This window comes from Nannizzia gypsea, genomic scaffold (genome assembly GCF_000150975.2).
Source record: "Nannizzia gypsea CBS 118893 supercont1.7 genomic scaffold, whole genome shotgun sequence".
In the NCBI taxonomy this organism is placed as follows: Eukaryota; Fungi; Ascomycota; class Eurotiomycetes; order Onygenales; family Arthrodermataceae; genus Nannizzia; species Nannizzia gypsea.
In genome coordinates this window covers 876,262-900,453 of record NW_003345195.1, presented here as the reverse complement: position 1 = coordinate 900,453, position 24,192 = coordinate 876,262, and the positions used below count along the sequence as shown (strand labels likewise).

The following is a 24,192-nucleotide window of genomic DNA, read 5'->3' as shown; positions in this document are numbered from 1 at the left end:
AAGATAAGAAAAACAGAAAAGGAAGAAAAAGGGGCTAGATTATCTTAGATATTAATCGCTATATTATTTACTCGATGTCAGTTATACCAAAAATGAAACTGTAGAATGAAACGCCAAAGAAAGGAAGTATCGCTAAGATGCTAAAATGATCACATACCCTCAGCTACACCATTTAGGAACTCGTTGAGGCCATACGCGCCAGGGTCCGGCACCTTGCCAACCCACTCGTCCTCACCACCAACATACACAGCCCTTCCAAGGCTGGCTTTCATCTTCTTGGTAGCTTCAGTGCCTTGGCTCGCTGCCTCAGCTGCCTTCCGAATATCCTCTGTTTCAACCAAGGTTTTAATAAAAGGCGACAATGCATCCATAAGCGTTCGGTCGCCAGGTTGAGCAGGTGTGTACTTGGCCAAGGCTTTGAGGGAGTGTTGGAGTGCATTGGCCCATATCTTGGACGTTACGTTTGCCGGGGTGGATGTGTCTTGTGCACGGAGACCATGAGCGAGAGCGTTAAGGAAAATTGCGTAGATGGCGCCGCTGGTGCCGTCCATGGTGTTTTCGACAACGTCTATAATGCGGTGGAGGGTGGTTAGGACGTCAGAATTGAGGGGTGTGGAAGTATCGTTGATTTCTTTGAGTATGGCTTCTGCGCCGCGCTGGAGCCCAATTCCACAGTCACCGTCACCGACTATGGTGTCGTATCGGGTGACGAGGGGTTCGGCTTTGATGACTCGGTCAAGTCCCGAGGAAAGGGCCTTTTTGAGAACGGCAGGATCAACTGGTGTGGTGGAGTTAGCTGGGTATCTGCAGTTAGATGCAGCTGTGGAGAAGAAACTTACCATTGAGGTTTGAGGGCTGTTCGACGGTACGAGGGCTGCTAGCTGTCTCGAAGGAGGCGGCTGTCTGGTTGTCCCAAGTGGAAGTCCGGATCGGAGCAGCCCAGCCGACTGCCTCTGAGGGAGCATCTAGTAGCTCGAGGAGTGATTTTCCTGCTCCTAACCCAGTGTCTGCAAGGCGGAGTACGGAAATGCTAAAGCCCATCCCGTTAAGACTGGTTAAGAACGTGCCCTGGATTGTCCTGATGGGCTTGATCTTGTAATCCCTTTCTAACTGTAGGACTACCTCGGCGGTAAGGGCAGACAGTTCTAGAGTGCTTATACCTCCTAGGTTGTTGATGAGAAGGGCAAAACGGTCCGAGGAGCTGTATTTGAGGAAGGCCCGCTCCTTGTCATTTTGGTCGAGCATCTGCTTGAGCATGGTCTGTATCATTTCTTCGGCAGTTCCCTTCATACGATGGGAGCCAGGCTCATTATGAATACCCATCCCAACCTCGATCTCACCGTGGGGTACCAGGTCATCAGAATTCGGGTCTGGAATATCTCTACCTGGAACATGGACGTGTTCCAGGGAAGAGCCAACAGAGACAATGTTGCTATTGGCAAGCTGAGCCGTGGCATAAACCTCTTCCAATGATGCACTTGATACATTCAATTAGCATCGAACTAGATAGGCAGGATAGAAAAAAGGGGGGGTCAAGACTTACCCAGTTTCAGCGAGAGCTCCAACAATCTTCAAGATCATGACACCACCACCAATTCCTCTCCGGCCAACCTTTCCGCCCTTCTCACGTCCGACGCCGGCATCATCACTGATAGCGAAGAACTCTGTCTTGATTCCTGCCGCATTGCCCTTTTCAGCAGCAAGTCCAAAATTCATCACGTCACCTGTATAGTTCATGACAATGATAAGGACACCCTTGGAGCCATTGACTCGTTGCAGCAATGCCCTCCTGACCTGCTCGGCGGATGGAGAGGCAAAGATGGTGCCTGCCACAGATGCCGTTAACATCCCCTTGCCCACAAAGCCGGCAAAGGCAGGCTCATGTCCGGAACCACCACCAGATATGATGGACACCCTGGACTCGGTATCCTTGCATGGTCGACGGTATACTATTTTGTTTTGCTTATCGAAGGCAAGGGAAGGGTTGGTCAGAGTGAGTGAGTGAAGGGCCGAATTGACCAGGTGAGTTGGGTCCGAGAAGAAATGTTTAGCTAGGGAGATGTCAGCATGGATTCCGTAGTATCTTCTTATACAGAGCCAAATAGTTATCAAACTTACTCTGCATTGTGACGGTAGAATGGCTTTCTCTCCTGCTGTAGGACGCTCTGCCTATAGACGAGTTGTCCGGCTGCTGGCGCAATCTGATAGGTGCTAGTTACCTGACAATCAGACCGGGTTCTCACAGGACAAAACGACAAACACAGCTGCTCAGGAGTAAGAATAGAGAACAGAACAAGGAGACTATGTAAAATGTGCCTGGGAGAGTAGAAAGAAGAGTGCGAGTTGTGCCGGTGACTGGCTGACCTTTGTAGTGCTGGCTTGATACAGCCGACCCGGCCATCGGGGCGAGGCCCGACAAGCCAGGAGGGGCAACGAGCTGCCAACAGCCATCGCATCAGGGCAGCGCAAGCTTCGGGTGGGACAGGCCAAGGTACATGCTTCGACGCTGCGGGATCTAAAAAAAAAAGGAAGAAGGGGTGCGTGATGCGTTGCAAGGAAAAAAGCAAAGAAGCGACGAAAGCTGTTGGTTTATACTTATACTCAACTCACTTTCGGTGGCGGGTGGGCCTTGTTGCAGGGCTTCGGGGGAAAACCCTCCAGCCTTAACTATCTAACAGCCAGAACTACGGGTTAACGACTACTAGTTCACTACCCCGGACGGACGTCGAGCCCGAGCAAGCATGTTACTAACCATGTCAGCAAGACCATGATGGGCCGTCCGATGACGATATATGGGCTGTAGGCTGTAGGCCAGCAGTGTCGTCGTCCCAATGCCCTGAACACTGCCAACCGTCCAAGCAAGGCCGTGATATCAGCCGGTCAAGAGTGGCTTCCGGGCTTTTTCTTGTTGCTGGGACATTTTGATCGAGCTTTCGCGGGCGGATGTGCCGGCTTACCGGATCGGGAAGTGCCGGTGTGTTCGGCTTCTAGAGCTGCTCAGGAGTATAAAAATAAAAAAGGAAAAAGAAAAAGTCGGCCGAATATCGCAGTTTGGTAGGAAAAGTTCTAGCCCAGCCAGTTGGCTAGATGAGCCATGGCAAAAAGAGAAGAGAGAAACTAGTTCTTGAGAAAAATAGCAAATGTGGCCCCGGAGAGAGAAGCTTGATTGATCATCTGATGCTTCGAGATCCAGCTGATCGCGTTGCAGTTAGTATACATAACACTTCAAGGGCCTGGACCGGCGGCATCACGTAATTGATTAAATAATAGGAGAAAGGCGTTGTGGAAGCAGTGTGGAGGTAGCTGGGAGTTAAGTCAAAGAGCGTATATTATGATTCGTGAGATGTAGGGCTGCATGTCTTTCCCCCGTATAACTCCGTTCAAAATGCACCAAAAAAAGGGGGTAGCTGTCATTCTTAGATGAGGAATTTTTTTTCTGTTTTATTTTTTTTTTCCTTTGGCCCTTTCGTGTCGTTGCTTGAAAAGTTGTTGGGGAGCGGTGATCAAATTTTGGACAAGTTGCATTTGATCTAGGCAATATACTTGTACCGGTTGTCTTCTTCTCGTTCAATGTAATCCTTCTCAATGAGCCTGGCGTACACGTGTCATGTCAATATGCATTTCTTTTGCCAGTCACACAAACTTGTGAGTCCAATACTTACTTGTCAATGTTTTTCTTGATACCGTCAATCTCGAGCTGGCCGCGATTCTTGGTTGCCTTGATTACTTCCGCCACCAGGTCTGAATGCGTAATGACCTTGCGACTTTTCATGATGCGCACGATCGCTGCCTGTGTCTCAAGGTGTCGGTCTTGGGCAACACGCTCGTGTGTCGTCTTGTTCTCCTGTTTGGTCTCCTTCAGCTGGATCTGATTGATCTTGATGCGCATCTTTTGATCTTCGAACTTGGCATTGTATGCAAATACATCTCCATTGTTAACCTCCTTGCCTTTGGGCTTCTTGAGGAGAACGCGGTATTTAGCACAGGCTAGAGACTGTAGCGTTCTTTTCAGCTCCACATCGGCTGTGACAAGAAAGGTACCGTTAGCATTCCAACGACATCGAGACGATCAACCCGAGCTAGCCGGGTCATACGGAAAACGAGGGGGAAAAAAAGGAAGGTTGAAGCCTTACAAAGACGAGAAGCTTTTTTGATAACCTCGTACGACAGCGTTTCGGAACCAGCATCGTTGAATAGAAGAAGCACGATGGCCTGGAACGAGCTCACAACGAGCTCCTTGTCTCCAAGAGGGAACCGCGCCTTTAACTGACAATGGGCGAGGGTATGCTTCCAATGAAGCCTTCTCCCGCTGTATTTGTTATTATAAAATTTCTCAAAGTTGGTGATGGCTTCAGATATCGATGCTGGGATGTTGACGGGCACATCCGGGTAGCTCGGCCACGCAGTTGCAGATATGACATTAACATTGAGGTCAATCTTTGGCCGTTCGTCCTTCTCCCGCAGCAGGGCGTTATACGAAGCCATTTCGTCCCGTGCAAGGTCCATATCCTTAAACATGGTCTCCAGGTTGTGCGTGAAGTTGGAGCCACACTCTGTGGACTTCTTGTCAGCCGGGTTCCAAATGAATCAAGGTGATACATACCTGATTTGAGCCTCGAGAGCATGCTCTTCTCCGCATCGTCACTGGCACTCCTACCCATAAGAAGTCTTCTAGCGAGGTCATTCTTATAGAAGGCTTCAAACACGGCTTTGCCATGTACGAATCGGAAGAGGTCCAAGACTTGGTCTAGCTGTTTATTGATTTCTGCATCCTCGTCGGTAAGGCTGGAGTTGCCAGTGATGTCCTCAACTGGACGATTCTGGAGTGCTCTCACTCCTCCCTTGAGTAACAGGTCAACATGCTTTGCAATCATCTCACCCGGCTTAGGGTTGTCTGTGCCCCAGTTAGAATCAGTCTTCTTATGCTGGTTGATGAAAGTTTCAAATGATTCACGAAGGGTATGGCCGAGTTGTTCATGAGTATGGAATGAGAACTTCCAGATATGGTCTAGACTCTGCTTGAAAGCAAGGAGTCTGGTGACCATCTCCGATTCACGCGCTTCATCAAAGACAATGGCGGAACCTTCATCAACAATATATTTACTAAACCCAGACTTTACATCCACGCCCATGCCTTTTCGTTCAAGCATGGAGAATAGCCGCTCCAGAGCGGTGGCATTGTTTGCTCGGAGGAGACCAATGATATCAGCTTCCTGAAGAAGGAACAGTTTTTGATTAGCCATCAGGTTATGATCGAGCAGCTCGGCCAACCTCTGCTTGGTCCCTCTGTCGAACGAGAGGAGATCGCACCGAGCCATCTCCCGCTCAATAAGCCGATATGACTTTTCGACATAGCTTGCCAGGTCGTCTTCAGTCACATGGGTTGCAGCCCAATTCTTGTAATATGTTGCTGAGCTCTCAAGCATAGATGGCTCAAACTGACTGGAGTAAATCTTCAAGTCGTGAAACAACTTGATGGAACTTCGCAAAAGGGTGGGATCGGCATAGGTATCCTCCAATCTATCCAACTCGATCAGAAGGCAGGCCCCCTGCAATATTTTGGATTTCAGCGTCTCATCAGAGAAAACAGAGGAACGGAACTGGAGGAGGCCCATCTCAGAAATAACGGGGTTGTTGGGAGAATGGAGGAGGAAGGACTGATCTAGATAGTAGAAAATGGACCGAACCGTCATCTATTTAAGTAAATGGTCAGTTAGAATACATATATAGCTTGCGCTAGACGGGAAATAGAAGAACTCACCAGTCGCGCATTCCACTGTGTCCATGCAGCCTCCACAGCCCGCAATACCCCGGCCTCGTCTCCAGACGTAGATTTGGCAAGTAGTGATTCCATGACTGTCCCCGAAATATGTTCCATGCAACGGTCCTTTAAATTTTTGGCCAGGTTTGTTGCTCTTCCCTGCCTGCACACATGCTCGACGCCCCTGTACAGCTCTTCTAGAGAAAACGGAAGCTTCTCATGGTTGAATATTGCCGTGAGGGCCGAGTCCAGCTGCGACCACACTTTGTCAAAATAGAGCTGTTGATCGAGCTTGGGCGTATCGCGCAGGTTCTTGACCTTGAGCGTCTTTGCACCCGTGTGGGGTGTAAAACTGCTTGGGTTGGAAGAATTGAACTGCCTTGTCCTCGCGAGCGGCGTTCGGTTATCGGCGCGAGCGAATCCAAACGCACTTCCATTACTCCCCTTGCCGTCCGAGCTGGTGAACTTATACATCTTATCGACGGTGATAGGCGCTACTTCTTGGGGCGGTGTCTCGCGGTCAGAGTCGCATTCGTTACGCCGTAACCGCTTGTTGGATTGTGATGGAGGGGGCGCCTGTTTATGATTCGTGCTGTGGTGGTCTCTGCTAAACAAATCCGGAATCGTCCTCTGTTTCTGTTCCTGCTCTTCTTGCGATTCGTCTCGGCTTGAGTCCTTGTGTTTCCTTTTACCCATTTGTTTGCGGTTCCCGCCAGAGGAGGGAGTAGGCATTAAGTTTCATCGATATGAGGCAGCCCAGCAGTGGGAAGAGACGAGCGCGGCCAGGCAGGACAGCAGCGAGAAGAGGGAGACTTGAGGAGCAGGATGGAATGCTAGCTGACCGTGACCTGCTGGCTGCTTCTCATGCCCGTGGACAAGTGGCCTGGTGGTAAGGGGGTGAGGAGGCAGAAGTCTGCAGATGAAGACGAAGAAGTTGTTGGCCAGAAAGTCGAGCAGGCCGCCGAAAGCACGTGAAGTCGTGGCTCCTTTGGGCAACTAAACACGACCGACCACGTAAATAACCGTAGGCACAGGCACAGGCATGACCGCCCGGCGCTAAGCAGAGAAATAAAATAAATATAGATCGATCAACGGGACAACCACATTCCACTCTTTTCTTTTTCCTTCGTCTTTTTTTTTACCCTGTATGTTATCATTGGTCCTGTCTAATTACAGACACACAAACTGAGTGACTCTAAAGCTACAATAACTGAAAAAACGAGGAAGACGCCGTGGTGGAATCAAGTAAGAAAAATCCAGTGATAGTGATAACTAGAGACGTCGCATTGAAGCCGTAATAACCATAGAAGATTAGGAGAAGAATTTTGGTTTTGACGTGATGGTGGACTGGCTGTCTTCGTACTATACAGAAATGTGTAAGTATGGTGCGTCGTGTGAACGAGGATAGGCAATTGATGGAGAAGGAGAGGCGAAAGAGCTTACATCTAGAAAGTCGACGGAGGCAATCAAGGCAGTGTACGATTTGGCCAGATTGTCCAGGCACTTTTTCATGCTGGGGTCATCCGAACTTCCTGCCTTTGCGCATCGCTTGAATATGCCAACCATGCTCTGTCTGTTTTCGGAGAGGAATGTTCGCGTCTGGTCACAGATGGCCTGGTTGTGCAGCCCTCGAGCGAAGATAGTGGAAACAATCACTTGGAGAACCGATAAAAGCAGTTCATAGTATCGCTGAAGTGCATCAGAGTTGTCGATATCTAATAGAAAACTTGATTAGTAAAGATGATAACCACTCAGATTTAGAAGTGAAATTAATTATCATACCTATGCCTATGTCCGGGTCAGCAGAAAATAGCTGGGATTCCTTGACTGCCTGGAATAGGCCAGCATCTAAGAGCTGTGATGCACCAGCCTTCGTCTGTGAGAGTTGTTGGAGAAGGGATAATTGCGACTCATAGAATAGCAATAGCTGTGCGGTATCTGTACAGCGGTTGGCAAGTGAAATTGCTTTATTTGTAGAGTAGAAAATTGGAGACATACCTGCAGCTTTGGCGTTTCGGAACTCTGTAGGCATTACTCTCAGGACATCTAGGAACATTCCGAGGTAGTTGGAGTGGGTAATCAAGTTGACTAGGAGTGAGGAGTTCCTCTGTTGGTCAAGGGTTCCTAAAAGATTCAGTAGGACTAACGCAGAGACTCTGCAACTCTCGCTGCCGCCGTAGGCATCATCACAGATAGTTTCCATAAGTGCGGGCCCTGCAACTTTGACAGTGCTATGCGCGTGCTCCTTAAATCTGTCACCCCTTGAGTCGGATGCTGTAATTCGGGCAAGATGTTTTGAGGATATTTGATAAAGTGATTCTCTCAGAGTGATATTGTCGGACGTCTGTGGGATGCCGCTTATGCAGACTTGGAATAAGTAGTCCAATCGCTCATCGATTACATCACCATTAGTATTGGTGGGAATGTCATCAAGCCTGTCGATGAGAGTCTCTCCAAGATGGGCCAGTTCAACCGCCTCCGCGGGATTTCCGACTATAGACGACTCGAACTTTGGTAGAATGAGTTGCAATGTTTGCTGAATAAAGGAAGCCATGTAAGTAGGGTCCATCTTGCAAGTGACAGCAATGATGGTTATCAGCTCTGTCCATGCTTTTAATGCGATGAACCGATTGAATCGAACATAACGGAACTCGTTAGTGGCACGTAAAAACAGTAAAAGCTTCTCCTTTTCGGCCATGATCTGCTCCTCGTTTTGTGAGGTCACTACGCCATCGGCAACAAGATCTTCTTTCACAAGTTGAAGGAGTTCTTGGAGTGCTTCGATGTCGTACAGCACAACCACCCCATTTTCCTCCGTTTTCACACAGTTTTCAGCATCAATGTTACCAAAGAACTGCAGTTCAGGCCATGAATAAGAAAAGTCAATATCAATATCTGCAAAGTCAAACAGGTCGAATAAGGACGGGTGTTCGATGCTTTGATTGCCCTCGACTGACGTTGTGCCCAGTATTGTTCGTAACGTATCCCGCTGGAGAGATGGAGAGCCCTGCTTATATACAGCCCGCACTTCTGTGGTTGCGTATTCATAAAGCAGTGTGCGGAGCATGAGGAGCTCCGAGAGTGAGCTAGGAGATGATGACAGCCAGAAATCAGGCTCATTTGTTCGGAAGTCGTCCCACAACGTCTCTGCGGTAACAACGGGCTGCGACATGAAGAGTACTGGTAAAAGCTGACCCGCTCGAAGATGAGGTAAGATAAGATTAGATGAAAGAGGCGAGGCCCATAAGTTCAGTAGAACTTGGAATCCCAAACGTCTAAGATGTATCATCCAGGATACAACTGCTCCATCTAGTCCAAGTGGGTAGGCTTTCACGAACTCAAGTATAGAATGTAAAAGGGAGATTCCGTTGTCAAATAAGCCATCTGGCGGGATGTCAAGGGTATTCCCAAGGCAGGAGAAACCGAGCAGCAGATGAGCGATTGTTGGCTTTTCGGGAGACATCTTGAGGCACTTATCCAGTAGCTGAAGTAGCCCCTTCTTAATGAGGTAGCCAGAAGAGTCTGGACCGCTCTCTAGTTCCCGAATATCTACATCTATTTGGGAGGCTAGCGACCGGGCAACTCGGTCTGCTTCAACGTTGGAGTTCAGCTGTTCAACCATCTGGTTTGTAGATTGCCATCGAGATGATACATTGGAAGACTTATTTAGCTTTCGTGAAGCTGACAGCTTTTCCAAAAGAGTCAGTGAAGTTAGGGTCAGCTGAGGATGCCCTGTTCCGCAATAAAGGCACAGGTCAGAAATCAACCCTAAGTTGTCAATAACACAGTCTTCAAAGGAGGCAAGAGTAGAATTGGCGATATTAAAGGAGGAGTCTTGTCCAGAGCTCTTGATCATTGGCCGAACTATATTGAAATATGTGGGCTGGTGATCAAGAATGAGGTTCATGATATCAATACTCCGAACCAAACCGGAAATCAGTATAGAGTCTGACGAAGCTTTGGAAACCACGTCTGCATCTTTGTGTGAGCAAGAAAATAGGACTCTGAGTACATCTTCATTGAAAAGCCATTCCATGACACGTGAGAATGGGTGTAAGCGAAGGTATGTTGAGAATGTTACCTTCCAGTTTGGCTGTGCGGATATTGAGGGCTGGCTGACAATGCTAACAAGATTTTCGTTGAATGATTCCAGAGCGGTGGCAGCAAAATTCATACAGTTCCATTGCAGTAGGTGTGACTCCTTATCTTCAGACATGACACTCCTGTTTGCAAAAGCCTGGCCCATTACGTAGTCGATATACGGCTCAATACCGGGCATTCGGTATGTGGAACCCAATGACTCCGGGAACGGCAGAGTCAATTGTGAATCTAGTGAATCCGATACAGGTGCAACCAATTGATTGAGCATTTCAACAAATGCATTCATCTGGTCAAAACTCTCTGTGATGCGCTGAAAAGCATGCCGTTCGTTCCGTACTTGTGGACTAGACAAAGGAGGTAACCGAGAGAGTGCCAGTGGAAGCGAGCCCGAGCCAGAGATACAATTATCGAGAGAAGTCCACATTTCATTTGAATGGGCTGACGTCCGGTCTATCATCAGGCATCGTAAAGTCACAAAGATAGCTGCACGAAGATGCTGGGGAATGGATGCACCACAAAGTGTGAGAAGTACCGAGATTAAATTAGTCGTTGGATGTTGCAAAATCCAATCACGAATTTTACCGTTCTCCCGGGATAGGTGGCTGATGAGACGTAGGTAACTAGTAAGCATAATTGGATTCTCGGGCTCCTCAATATCCGGGACTTCCAATTTACGTAGACGTAGCGTAGAGGACTGTGTCGTAGACGGCCGCTCTGTAATTCTCACAGCATAGAGTTGAATTTCGGCGAACATTTGCGTCCAGTTCATGGAAGCAGACCTTCGAAACTTTGCAGAAGATAGAGAATCTTCGTCGATGAGGAATTTGTGTGCAGCAGCGGAGTTCTCTTCTCCACCTGAGATAGAACATAACATCTCGCAAAAAGCACTGGCCCGAGGCACAGTTTGGCGTTTCGAAACCCACTGAAGGAATCCGTATAAATTACCGTCAGGATCTAGCCAAAATTCTTGGGCAGCATCATTCCTGCCGTCAAAGGAGAAAGCAATTATCGTTAGTAAACATTCTAAATGCATGCGAACCTCCACAGGCCCCCGATGTAGATTAGGAGAAACCGAGTCCCTGAGAGCCGTAATCTGATCTAACCGCTGGGTATCTTCTTCTGATTTCAGCATTCGGATAGCATCGGGCATGTTTGCGATCAGAGACTCAGCAAAAGCCTCGATATTCTCCATGAGTAAGGCATGAAAATATGGCGAGGGCGCGTCGGGTTCGAGTGTTAGTCGGGCCGCATCCTTCAGTAATAGCGTAACTAGCTCGTTTCTTTCTGCATTTTTCCACTCATCCAAACCAATACCAGCGCAAATGCTCAGAATAAAATGAAAGCCGCCGTCTTCAAGGGCTGAGAGAAGTGTTTTCGACAATTTGGCAGACTCATCGGCAGAATTTATTCCTTGAAGAGAACTAGCTGCAGTACTGTCAAAGTACCAGCCACTATACTCCGCTAGCCAAAAAACTATGGTTGCGGCGTGGAATTGGGGGAGTACCCAGCCCTGGGAGTCTTTTGACTCGGCGATGACTTTGTGTAAAGATCTCGCATCATCGATCCCCTGGCCTTCCGATGAGCCATATTGTGAGGCTGCAATTATTATTGAAGGAACATAATGGACTAGCAGCATGTCAAATTTGTCGACCTTCTTCGTTTTCTCCATGAGTTTACGGAAATCCTCCGAGCTGGTGTAGGTGCCTTTGAAGAGATAGGACACGATAGCTCCTAGTGATTCATGCTGTTTCCCAAGGCTCTGGCGTTGATATTCAATGACCTCAAGAATATCAGCTTCTTGCGACTGCCCAACGATAGATGCCTTTTGTATCTGTTCCCCCAAAAGAACCAGCCACTTTTCGATATCTGTCATGGCATCCATGCATTTCCTAGCAAAAAGCGAGCCGTTTCTCAAAGGGCCGTTCTGAATTTCAAGTACCGATGCCACATATTCTTTCATTAAGAGCTGGGTTTCCTCCCGTTCGACCTCGAAAGATTCGCGGAGGATCAGCCTCAGGCATTCTAGGACGAACTCTCTCTGTTCGTGGAAACGGATTATAGAGCTAATGATCGGGGATCGATCTAGCTTCTTGGAATCGGATTGCGCGCGAATATAATATCGCGCGGCCTCAATTTCATCGACGTCCAATGCATCTGCTACCTGCAGGACCTCTTGCTGGAACTCCACGTTGACCTCATATTCGATGTCGTCAAGCTTAATTTTGCCTAAGAAAGTAAGCATCAGCAAAGAGCCGCCAGTATTAACGTCGCAACGCCCATTCGACCTCAATATACTTACCTGAAAGCACGGTCTTTCTGCTGCTGTCGTTTTTGGCCGGCTTGTCTAGAAGCCTGCGGAAGCCTTCAAGTGTTGCTTCCAACTCGGCCACGAGCCTCTCCGCATTGGGGAGAGCGAACCTGGACAGAGCCGACAGGTCCTGGTATAGGCCCCGTAAGTTGTTAGAGCTCTCATCTCCTTCCATTATGAACTCCGCGTGTCCTTGCTGCAACCCAGGGCTGCTTTTTTCAATGTTATTTATTATTGAAGCAGAAAGGTCAAAGTAAGTTTACTCAAGGTTAACTAGTTAGGGCCAACCGCCAAACGTTGCAAACACGCCAAGGCCGTTTAACTAGACAGGCCAAGCCTAAAAAAGAAAAAAGGACGACAGGCGAGCGACAACTACAGAAAGCGAACTAACCAGCTGCAAAGCTGGACCAGCGATGTTAAATGGAATTAATATGGGCTAGGATGGAACTGACACTCATACTGAGGTTTTTCTGAAGCTCATTTTTCTAGTATTATTCTCTTTGTTTGAATTAACGCCGTATGAAATGTCGGCCTGTTGGGAATACCAATCCACAATAATACCTATGAGTTGAGAGAGCGCCATCATGGGTGAAGTCAGTGTTGATCAAGCTGTCAATTTGATATCCTCCGGAAGGCTCAAAGACCGTATAGATGGACTTGAAGGTGATACCATTTGACCGTTTATGCTCTTTTCTTTTCTTTTCTTTTTCTTTTTTTCTTTTTTTTTTTTTTTTAAAAAAAAATTGATTAGCTGACTTTTTATTAGATCTAAAGCACATCTTGCTTCAAAATAGGCGCTCACCTAGATTGTATGTTAGAAGAGTTGCTAGTTGCTAGTAGTAGCTGGTTTTTATAATTCCTTGTGATAGCTTACACTTATACCTATAGGGCTTCTTTGAACGACAAAGTTTATCACAGCATCTTTGAAACTCTCTTCCGGTTTATTGCTATTGAGAAATCGACGTTCAGCAAAGCCAATCGAGCTGTCTCGAAAACGCAAGCGGCGAGCAGACTAGCAAAGTGTGCTGGAGTTATTCGGACAGCAGCTGAAGTCTCCTTACGTTGTCTTAGGACAAAGACTGTGGTTGCCCTGATTAATCATGTCATTGATTCATTGTCCGTCACTGCGGAAGGGCTATGGGAGCCTCTTAGCGCGGATTACATCAAAACATTACGAGTGATTCTGCAATATCCACCCCACGTCGAACATCTCTCTAAGGATATCTGGTGCGATGTACTTGACTTCTGCCTGCGGGGCCTTGGTCTCACGAAGGACAACAGCCAATTGCAGATGAGCATCCGGCGTGGTCGTTCCATACCACCAGAAGAGTTGAGCCAGAGTACCCGCTCATCTCCCCATCCCACATCAATATCATCGTCTTATCCATCAACTAAGCAAGATTCGAGGGGCAGCTCTGAGGATTTTGAGCTTTGCATTCAGCTGTTGGTCTCCTGTCCGGGTATGCCGGTGCTCGAGAATGCGCCTAAGCTATTTCATAACCTTTCAAAATATATAGCTTCATTAAATCCAATGGGGAGTACACCGCATGCGGCTTTCAGTGCTCTTAACACCACTCTCTCTATTGCCATATTAGAGAACATCACCCTGGTTCAAGATACCCTTTGTGATGTGATACCTACCATTAGGCGATACTGGTCTACGAAGTCTGCTGTGCTTAAAGAGGAGATGTTGGCTACCCTTCTTTTAGGAAAGGAAATCCTATGCAGAAGAGGGCAGGCTCTACAGCCAGAATTAGACATCGAAATCATTCAAGCTATCGTAGACCGGCTGCAATCAGAATACATTCGGCTTCCTGAGAGGGAAATACTACAGGTTGACGATTTAATTTTCTCCCTTAACCATGTTTCTAAGCAAGTTGGCCTGCACTTTATCTCACCAAATACAGGGGTTTCAAAAGTCATTCAAAACTGGACTATTTTGTCACTCATCGCGGCATTCTCGAGATTTATTGACGATTATTACTCGCGCGAGAAACGTGGTTTAACAGCTGAAAAGTACTTGAACAAAAAGCAACATCTTCTTTCTAGGACTGATGATATACTTCGTGATGCCTCAAGGCCCAGTGGAAACAGTCGTATTTGCGCGTTGCAACTTATACCTTTTATCATATCGGAAGCAGAGCTAGAAGCCGGAACTCTCTCAACATTACTTGGACAGCTTATCAAAAATATCCTTGACGACAACATTGTGGTTGCTTCTTGGAGTATTGTTGCAATTGCGAGGTAAGCTGGCTTATCATACCTTGTTAAATAACACTGTTGACGCATTCATATAGCCTTACTTCCTGTGAGAACGCCAAATCCGACCAGCTCAAGGGAATATGGCTTCAAGCATGGGAATTAAGTGTACGAAATATATCTTCCCCAACTATCTCACGGGCTGTTTGCCATCTTATGGCCGTGTCTATACGATCCAAACTATTAAATTACTCGGATATTGCTCGTACGCTTGATTCGTTGGTGTCTTCCGCAGACCTAAACGGCCCTGCCAATCTCAACGATTCATCATTAAATCTTTGGATCAATGTTTTGGAGCAGTGGTCCGACATAAATGTTGCACAGAGCCAAAGCCTCGCAAAACAAGCGTGTGGGTGGCTGAAAAATAAATGGGTGCTAGGTATTAGGATCTGCCTGGTTTAACTAATGGATCAATGCTAATTCTTGATTAATGTTATAGTGCCGACAGATAGAGCTCAGACCAACCATATGGCAGTGTTTGCTCGCCCACTACCACTCCTGAGTATTTTACTGTCATGCTCTGGAACGTCAATACCGAATCTAGATTTATCTTTCATAAACCCTGCAAACCGCATCTCAAAGATTTGGACGCGTCTACAACATGATTCAAAAACTCTCAATTACTTGATGCTCACCGACAAGAATATGTCTCTCCCTTCAAAGTCACTGGATGCTGTGCCAGTCTATGCCGCCACTAGACACCTCCCTTCTGAGACCCTGGTTCTTGACCTCTTGCAAAATAAAATTGATACTTTTCATCAGGTGTGGGTTGCTCTCTGCACTGATAAGGGGCATCATATTACAACGGAGATTATCCAAATCCTGACTTCTTTATGCATTATCTCAATTATTTTGATGGAGTTCATATCACCACAGTCAGCAAGGTGCCAAAATATCCAAGATTCTGTGAACAAACTTTGGGCAAGTTTATGTGATAAATTTGGCAAGGACGAGGAGCACCTAAACACATGCCTAGAAGTATTAGCTCCTATGGTTCTCTCGTTGGAAGCTCCATTTGACTCAAAGGATATCATGTTGCGCGGCATAGTCAAGGTAAGCGTGCTACTCATCCCTATCATGGAACGGCGTAGGCACTCTGATGAAAGCAATTCACAAGCAAGTGATGCCATGGATATTGATACGGACTTCCCATCCCATCAACCCGCGACCATAGAGTCAAGTCTCATTTCAAAGGAACTCCGAAGGGACAACGTTGCTCCATTATTCCCAGATAGCACTTCCATTAGAATTGCGACGTCCATTCAGCTTACTGTACTCCACAAAATTCAGCTTGCCGGGGAACCATGTCTACCTCTTGATGACGAATTAATTGGGTATCTCACAACATTAACTGAAACAGACATCCTTGTTGGCTGGAAATATGTCATTGACATTCTCAGAGGACGACCAGACATCTCAAGGGCTAATGCTTGTAGGGTTATCGAACATTTCGGGGAGAAGTGCCTAGAGTCCTATGAGCTTGAAGGGTGTGAGTCTACGATTTGCGCTTGCATCAGCCTAATGAGCTGCTTTGTAAACCTTTGGACTGGAAATGAAAGGGATAATCTTTTTGAGTCTGCATCTGAGCTATATGCGTGGTTTACTGAGGTCTTATTAGGAGAAGGCCTTGGGTCCTCGAAAATACTCATTAGGCTTGCAGATCTCTCAGAAGCTATCTTACGAGCAAACCCTTCTCACTTGAAAGAAACACGACAAGCCTCTCCCCGAACTACCCTTTTCCGAATCCTTCGTGATGGCGACCTGGCAGTGAAATTTCATATATCACAGCTTATACCTGATATCTTCAGTCGTTTTGTGCTGAAAGAACACGATGCCATTCTCGAAGATGTGATAGATAGATTACCGCAGGACTCAACATGGATTGAAGGCATTGCGTTACGCCTATACCTTTTTGCACAGCTTGCCTCTCGTTGGCATACACTTCTTCGCCAAAGTATCTACCGTATTTTCGAAACATCGGGAAATGTGCCAACCTCTATTCCTCATGCAAAAGCTTGCCTCCAAGAGATTTCGACGGAACTTAACTTGAACGGCCCAAAGGAGGTGTTCCAGCTATTTACGCCGCAGATACTCTACACTTGGATGGACAAAGAGTCTGTGACGGATATCCCATTTGCTGTATTTGGATATCCTACGCTTCATGAACTCCTCCTTGACATACAAGATGAAGTTGTGGGCCAAACTGCAATGAGAGAAAAGGAAGATGATAAAAAAGCTATCGAGGCTTGTCTGGAGAGGAAGTTCGAGGATTTATTATATGAATCATTCTATAAAGCAGAAGCATACAGCGTCGCTCGTGACATTAGTATACCCCCTTCACAAGAGGCAGGAGCAAAAGGAGCGGAGCGTGGGATGATTAATCTTCTAGGAAAAGAAAAATTTTTCCAGCTATCCGAGCAGTACTTCCCTCAGACAGTTGCTACCCTCTTCGGTAGCATTGACCAGACTGAGCAGATCCAGAGGGCATTTGAAAAACGGCCCTTATTTCATCATGCGTTAAAAGCCTGGCAACATATACATGCGCGGAGCCATTCAACGTCAGCCCTTCCACTAAGTCAACAACCCTGCTTCCGTGCGAGATATCTTCTCGATGAAATCGAAGTTCTGTGCAAGAGAAGCGGCTTTGACATTGAAACTATGTGGACTCCATCTCTAGTTTGCTTTGTTGCAAGGATGCTTCTGGACTCGACACACCCTGCTCTTGGTTCGTTGCATACGTGTTCTGTCATCCGAAAACTTAAGATCCTGATCTGTGTGGCGGGTCAGATATCACTATACGATTATCCATTTGAGATGCTTCTCCGTGGATTAAGCCCATTCCTTACAGATTTTCATTGCGCAGAGGATGCAATTGGCCTGGTTTGGTACCTGATCGAAAACGGCAAAGCATATCTCACTGACAATCCTTCATTTACTGCTGGTTTAGCCGTTTCAATATTAGCCTCTCTTCGAGAATTCTTGTCTGCACCTCAAGCAAGCACTACCCAACGAGCTCATTTTAAAGCTACATTGTCCAAAGCTCATGAATTCCATCTTTGGTTCTCAGACTTTCTCAAGACATATAGTCCATCAACGGAATATAGCACTCTTGATGGACCTTCTACAGAGTCGTTACGCAGAATAATCCATGCGTCCCAGAACATCCAGCTTGTCGGGAATGGTATCAAGGGAACATACGAAAGTGAACTTATCTTAGAGCTGCTAGGCGATAAAATCTCAGGGCGGAACTTGTTAACGACCCACACGAGTAACCTAGTCTTATCACAACTGTGTGGTAACTTTCAAAGACCGGCTTCTTTCCGTGATGATGTTTTGGGTGAGGATGATGATGCTGCTTCCCATGCAATGACTTTGTGGTCTTCCGTCGAAAATCGAACCCTGGGCAAAGGGTTTCGTCTGTGGTTAGCTCGAGTGCTTGGCCGTGCGTATGCGGCAACGGGAGTAGTGAATCCATCATTTCGAAAGGAACAAAAATCTGAATTCTTGGACTACTCTCGGGATGGCTTTCTTGCTGGTTCAAAAATTGCTATATTACGAATACTATGTAACACATTGCCTAACAACAGTGAGCCTGCTGGGCTGGCGGAGAGGACTCTACAAGTGATTGCTAACAACCTTGCCAAAGATCCTTTAGCGGACGAATGTATGCAAATTATACCCTCGACCTTGCTGAAAGCTCTAACATGGGAACCATATAAATGCCCTATGCTTGTCTTCTCAACATCTAGGATGGCCCCCTTTCTATATTTACCGCAATGGGACGTGATAAATACGGCTTCTAGGTTTGCTCAACACTTAGCACTGTTTCTATGCAACAAAGTGGCTCACGATGCAGTCATTGGGACTTTGCCGAAGATTATCCTTGAAGTCCCTTCCTTTGCCGTCCAGCTTCTCCCATACATCCTCCATGATGTGTTGCTCTCTGAAATAGACGGCAACCAGAAAACGAGGAATGAAGTTTCTGAATTATTTAAAGAGGCATTTCAAAACAACAGTGACTCAATTATACCCCACATTTGTTTGATAGTAACCTGCATCCTCTACCTTCGACGCCAGCCTTTACCGCGAGAAAACACTATGAGTGAAAGAAATGGGTGGCTTGATATAGACTTCATGTTAGCCGCTACAGCCGCATCCCGCTGTCAGATGTATAAAACATCGCTGCTATTTTTTGAAATTTGTCACTCTCAAGCTGTTGGAGCATCAAGACGATCCTCTACGGTGGCAACGTCAGAACCTACAGAACTTCTCCATTGCATATTCAAAAATATTGATGACCCAGATTCATTCTATGGTATACAACAAGACCAATCTCTTGACGCTGTACTGAAAAAGCTGGAGCATGAAAGCTCTGGACTCAAAAACTTGTTCTTCCAGAGCGCGAATTTCGACACGGATCTCCGGCTAGGACAAGATGTAGATGAAGGTGGAGCTTTTGAAATGATTAAAGCCCTTAATTTCACAAACCTACAAGGGCTCTCTAACTCCATGTTTCGCTCATGTACTCCGGCCCGTGCTGGCAACGAAGCGTTTGATTACATGCTTTCAACAAATATATACCTTCAACAGTGGGACATACCAGTTCCTACAACAACGTCCCCAGCTGGAACACTATTCAAATCTTTACAGGCTTTGAATAGTTTAGAGGATAGGGTTCAGATAATCAAGTCTCTGGATGACTGTTTCCTCGAGATTATTGACCGTCTTAATCAGGGAAACCAGTCGCTCTCCTCTTTGAAATCTTCCATGACAGTTTTGGGAATACTTACTGAAATTGATGAAATAATTGTGTCGGATGATTCATCGCACCTACATGAAGCTTGGGATAGACTGACAACTCGTGGAGAGTGGCTGAAATCAGAAAGGTATGTGCTTCGTCTCCACTTGGCTTCTTCATGATTAAAATGAGCTGTGACTAATGTCATTGTAGTTTCCAAGATATAAGCCAAATATTGATCAGCAGGGAAGCCATATTCTCATCAATTAGCCGCCAGCCACATTTGAAGAAGATGACAAACTTAAGCTCCAGAGACGCTCAAATCTTAGAGGCAAAGTGTATCAGAGAGTCCTTAAGGATTAGTAGAGAACACGATATTCCACAGGCATCCCTCCAATCTGCAATGTCGTTATCAAAACTAGTTCAGCCCTGCGCCGAATTAGGAGTGAAAATTGATGCAGCGACTGCCTTTGACCTGGCAAACGTCCTCTGGGATCAAGGGGAAATGAAAACTTCAATCAAGATCCTGCAAAGTCTGAGTAGTCAAAAGGGCGTGCATGACCAAACAATTCCCGTGAGTGTAGCAGAGGTTTTGGCCAGTTTGGTAAGTTTCTCTAATTTATATCGGTTTCAGCGCTCTAATATACGAGACAGGGACATCACATTGCAGAGGCTAGATTAGAACAGCCGGATGCGATTATCCAGAGTTACCTTGTTCCATCGATCAAAGAGCTAAAGGGAGAAAATACTGGTAAAGAAGCTGGTCTTGTATTTCATCAATTTGCAACCTTTTGTGACCAGCAACTACAGAATCCAGATACGCTGGAAGACTTTGTCAGACTTGAGCGTCTGCGATCTAGAAAGCTAAAAGAAGTGACTGATCTAGAAGATATGATGAAAACATCTGATGGAAAGACAAAAGACCAGCTTCGTTCCCATCGCACGAAAGCAAAGCAATGGTTCGATCTGGATGACCGCGAATACCAACGACTGAAGAAGAGCAGAGAGTCATTTCTATGCCAATGCCTTGAAAATTACCTCTTATCTTTAACAGCTTGCGACACCTTTACAAATGACGTACTTCGATTCTGTGCGTTGTGGCTTGACAATTCGGACAACGAGCAAGCCAATAATGCTGTATCAAAATATTTATGCGAAGTTCCTACCCGGAAGTTTGCATCGTTGATGAATCAGTTATCTTCCAGGTTGCTCGATGTTGCGGATACGTTTCAGCCATTGCTATCTTCTTTGGTACTCCGAATCTGTGTTGATCATCCCTACCACGGCATGTATCACTTATTTGTTAACAGCAGGTCTAAGAAAGACAACGACCCAAAGGCTGTTTCGCGCTATAATGCGGCAGGAAAGATTGTGGATATATTGAAAAAATCCAAAAGGTCTGGGGAATGGCTCGCTATTCACAATACAAGCTACCACTACTTGAACTTTGCAGCAGAACCACTGGACGGCAAAGTGAAGAGTGGATCTAAGTTGGTGTTAAAGAAAACTATCTATGGCACTCGGATGCAAAGCGCCATCTCAAATACTAAAATCCCACCGCCTACTATGACTATTCCACTTCGCGCTGATTGTGACTATAGCAAGGTTCCGCATCTTGTCAATTTTCAACCGACCTTTACCATTGCCTCTGGCATTAGTGCCCCAAAAATTGTTACTGCTATGGCATCTGATGGGGTACGGTATAAGCAACTAGTAAGTCTTCAAAGTCCTTTACTTACTTGATTTTGGCAAAAAGTTTTTGCTAACATATACCTCTTACGAATTACAGTTTAAATCTGGAAATGATGACTTACGACAAGATGCAATAATGGAACAGACCTTTGAACAAGTTAGTGACCTTCTCCAGGACCATAGGGAGACTCGGCAACGAAAATTGGGTATCAGAACTTATAAAGTACTGCCGCTGGCATCAAATTCGGGGATTATTGAGTTTGTCCAAAACACGATGCCATTGAATGACTACCTGCTACCCGCACACCAAAGATACTTTCCTCGGGACTTTAAGCCCAACCAGTGCCGCAAATTTATTAACGATGCACAAAGCAAGTCTCGCGATCAACGAATCAAAGCCTATCGCCATGTTACGGACCATTTCCATCCTGTCATGAAATATTTCTTCATGGAGAAATTCCCAAATCCAGATGATTGGTTTAGTAAACGGTTGGCATATACTAGGAGCACTGCTGCTATCTCCATGCTTGGCCATGTGCTAGGCCTGGGAGACCGACACGGCCATAATATCTTGCTAGACACGGAAACAGGAGAGGCGGTACATATTGACTTGGGTGTTGCCTTTGAGCAAGGCCGTGTTTTACCTATCCCGGAGAGTGTACCCTTTCGCCTGACTAGGGATCTTGTGGATGGTATGGGATATACGAAAACTGAAGGAGTATTCCGGCGAAGTTGTGAATTTACACTTGAAGCCCTCCGCGAAGAGTCATACAGTATAATGACTATCCTAGATGTTCTGCGTTACGACCCGTTGTATAGTTGGACATTATCTCCACTGCGCATGAAAAAAATGCAAGATGCCCAGGAAGCTGAGAATGGCGCAGTCACCCCCAATGAAGGTGGCAAAAAGTCAAATCTCAATGAGCCAAATGAGGCTGACAGGGCTTTGACAGTTGTTCGGAAGAAGCTTGGCAAATCACTGAGTGTGGCAGCCACCGTCAACGAATTGATTCAGCAAGCTACAGATGAAAAGAATCTTGCTGTCCTGTACTGTGGTGAGTGGATACATCATTTAACAATGCATTCCTGCAAAGTTATGGAACTAATTTGACTCTATAGGCTGGGCTGCGTACGTCTAATGTTTGCATTTTACTATGGAGTGTGTTTCTGGAGATACCTCATATATATTTATACATGACAAGCCATTGCGAATTAGAGTTAGAATGTGGCCTTTTTAACGGAATGTGTACTGGGCCAGCAGTCTACCAATTTCGTTTGAAGCATCGGTCTCACAAACTAATTTGCTCAACTTTGGTAACTTTGTCTCTGTCATACTATTTTGCGGAGATATGGCGACACAAAATAACATCAAAGTACCCTGTATATCCAAAATTTCAAGAAAATTATTAATGTGATAGTCATGAGAAGTATGGGCGAACATTGTGAAAGACGACGATGTTGATCAAATAGACAGCCACTTCAAGGTCAAAATTGAACAGTGTCACGTGCTTGAGAATTAGAGATTTGTTTTTGGTTACGAATTCTGTCTTGGAAATCATTAAATAGCTAAGCTAGCCAGTTAGATAAGGACACTGTATCCTGAACCGCGAACCTCCGACTCACTATATGATACCCCATTGCGCTCATTCACCCAGCATCGCTGAACATTATACCTTGAGTTGATAAGGAATCCGCCAAATGGCTGCCTCTGCTAGCCCCAACCGCGGCATTACGGTGTTCTCTGGCGGCAGCGCTGCAAATAATCTAGTTGATGTTTTCAGCGCCCTCAGAGAATCCAAAAATTGTCCGTTAAGCTATATCATTCCAATTAGTGATAACGGCGGCTCCTCGTCCGAGCTTATAAGATTCTTTGGTGGCCCAGGTATTGGCGATGTTAGAAGTAAGTGTACCTAATCCATAACTACCTTATGGATTTAACTGTATATCAGCTACTAACCATCTCACAGGCCGGTTGGTACGTTTGATTCCGGATTCCCCGACTGATCCGGAGCGGGCCGGTATCAAAGCGCTTTTCAATCATCGGCTGTCTTCGAATGCTAGCAATGCTCATGACGAGTGGTATTCAATTGTTGAGGGAAATTCGTCACTGTGGCAAGCTATCACTCCTGCAAAGAAAGAATTAATTCGGTCATTTCTAAACTTGCTTAACCTTGAGATCTTAAAGCGGGCGAGACCACCTGCGTCGACATTCGACTTCACGTCAGCCAGTGTCGGTAACCTGTTCTTGACCGCAGCTAGAGTGTTTAGTGGGAGCTTTGAGAGTGCCATTTACCTTCTTGCCAGTATATGTTCTGTTCCTATCGACAGTGTCCGAGTTATTCCTGCCATTAACTCCAACTTCTCTCATCACATATCTGCCTCGCTGGAGGATGGAACTGTGATAGTTGGCCAAAATAGTATCTCTCATCCGAGTGAAGCTTCCTCTGTCCAATCAACACCCTCTTCCAGACGTCCAAGCTTGATGTTAGCCGATGGAGATGACCCCCATCTCGAACCAGACGACCCGCTATATGAAGAAAGCCATTTACCGGGGTCCCTTCCAACACTAAGGAACAAGAATATTCAGTTTAGCAAGTCGACTGTTGATGAGCTCCCCAGCCGAATATCCCGTGTTTGGTATATCAATCCTTACGGCCAAGAAATCAGACCACCGGCGAATCCTCGCGTTCTAGAGGCGCTGCGCTCATCTCAGGCGATAATTTATAGCATCGGATCCCTATATACATCTCTCATACCTTCGATAGTTCTCAGAGGAGTAGGTCGATCGATAGCATCAGGTCCTGCACGATATAAGATCCTGATTCTCAATGGGTCCTTGGACCGCGAAACTGGCCCATCATCTCGGTCATTATCAGCTTCTGAATTTGTTGAAGCTATTGTACGCGCAGCAGAAGAAAGCTCTCTACATAAACGCCAGAGCTCAGTGCTGAAAAGTTGTTGCACCTCCAAGTCCAACGCACCTCAAATTTCTGTTCCTAACGAGCCTTATACATCTTATGTGACGCACATTCTGCATCTTGACGGACCCGGCACACCACATGTGGATCGAGAACGCCTTAGTGAGATGGGTATTGAGTGCTTACGGTTGTATGGACGCAAGGTGGTGAACGATGAGGGGTCTGTAGTAGGAATGAAATATGACCCTGTTGGGCTTGTGCAGGCCTTGGAGATTGTATTGGGCAAGAAAGGGGACGCAATGGTACGGGTTGGGCTAAGTGGTGAAAGAAGTAGGAGGAATACTATGGAGGCGATAGGAAGAAAGTAATTAACCAATTAGATAACAAGTGCAGTGATAGCCACAATAAGGTAGAA

The 24,192-nt window shown here is 46.2% G+C and overlaps 5 protein-coding genes across 5 annotated transcripts; 2 read left to right on the top strand and 3 right to left on the bottom strand.

Moving 5' to 3' along the window:
* Positions 1 to 149: 149 nt before the first annotated feature.
* Positions 150 to 2,125, bottom strand: MGYG_07637 (dihydroxyacetone kinase; the record flags this gene model as incomplete). Its single annotated transcript, XM_003170345.1, has 4 exons — positions 150 to 778; positions 840 to 1,477; positions 1,544 to 2,051; positions 2,119 to 2,125. The coding sequence occupies 4 exons, from the start codon at positions 2,123 to 2,125 to the stop codon at positions 150 to 152; spliced, it is 1,782 nt and encodes a 593-aa protein (XP_003170393.1).
* Positions 2,126 to 3,530: 1,405 nt separating this feature from the next.
* Positions 3,531 to 6,493, bottom strand: MGYG_07636 (hypothetical protein; the record flags this gene model as incomplete). Its single annotated transcript, XM_003170344.1, has 5 exons — positions 3,531 to 3,591; positions 3,663 to 4,023; positions 4,134 to 4,553; positions 4,604 to 5,693; positions 5,762 to 6,493. 5 exons carry the CDS (start codon positions 6,491 to 6,493, stop codon positions 3,531 to 3,533), a joined length of 2,664 nt encoding a protein of 887 aa, XP_003170392.1.
* A 579-nt stretch (positions 6,494 to 7,072) lies between these two features.
* MGYG_07635 (hypothetical protein) lies at positions 7,073 to 12,345 on the bottom strand (the record flags this gene model as incomplete). Its single annotated transcript, XM_003170343.1, has 5 exons — positions 7,073 to 7,123; positions 7,205 to 7,476; positions 7,544 to 7,699; positions 7,760 to 12,088; positions 12,162 to 12,345. 5 exons carry the CDS (start codon positions 12,343 to 12,345, stop codon positions 7,073 to 7,075), a joined length of 4,992 nt encoding a protein of 1,663 aa, XP_003170391.1.
* Positions 12,346 to 12,754: 409 nt separating this feature from the next.
* Positions 12,755 to 21,998, top strand: MGYG_07634 (ataxia telangiectasia mutated; the record flags this gene model as incomplete). The annotated part of the gene is made up of 9 exons (XM_003170342.1): positions 12,755 to 12,833; positions 12,937 to 12,979; positions 13,059 to 14,414; positions 14,468 to 14,808; positions 14,869 to 19,315; positions 19,381 to 19,771; positions 19,822 to 20,880; positions 20,957 to 21,914; positions 21,979 to 21,998. The coding sequence occupies 9 exons, from the start codon at positions 12,755 to 12,757 to the stop codon at positions 21,996 to 21,998; spliced, it is 8,694 nt and encodes a 2,897-aa protein (XP_003170390.1).
* Positions 21,999 to 22,557: 559 nt separating this feature from the next.
* Positions 22,558 to 24,145, top strand: MGYG_07633 (hypothetical protein; the record flags this gene model as incomplete). The annotated part of the gene is made up of 2 exons (XM_003170341.1): positions 22,558 to 22,759; positions 22,827 to 24,145. 2 exons carry the CDS (start codon positions 22,558 to 22,560, stop codon positions 24,143 to 24,145), a joined length of 1,521 nt encoding a protein of 506 aa, XP_003170389.1.
* Positions 24,146 to 24,192: the final 47 nt, after the last annotated feature.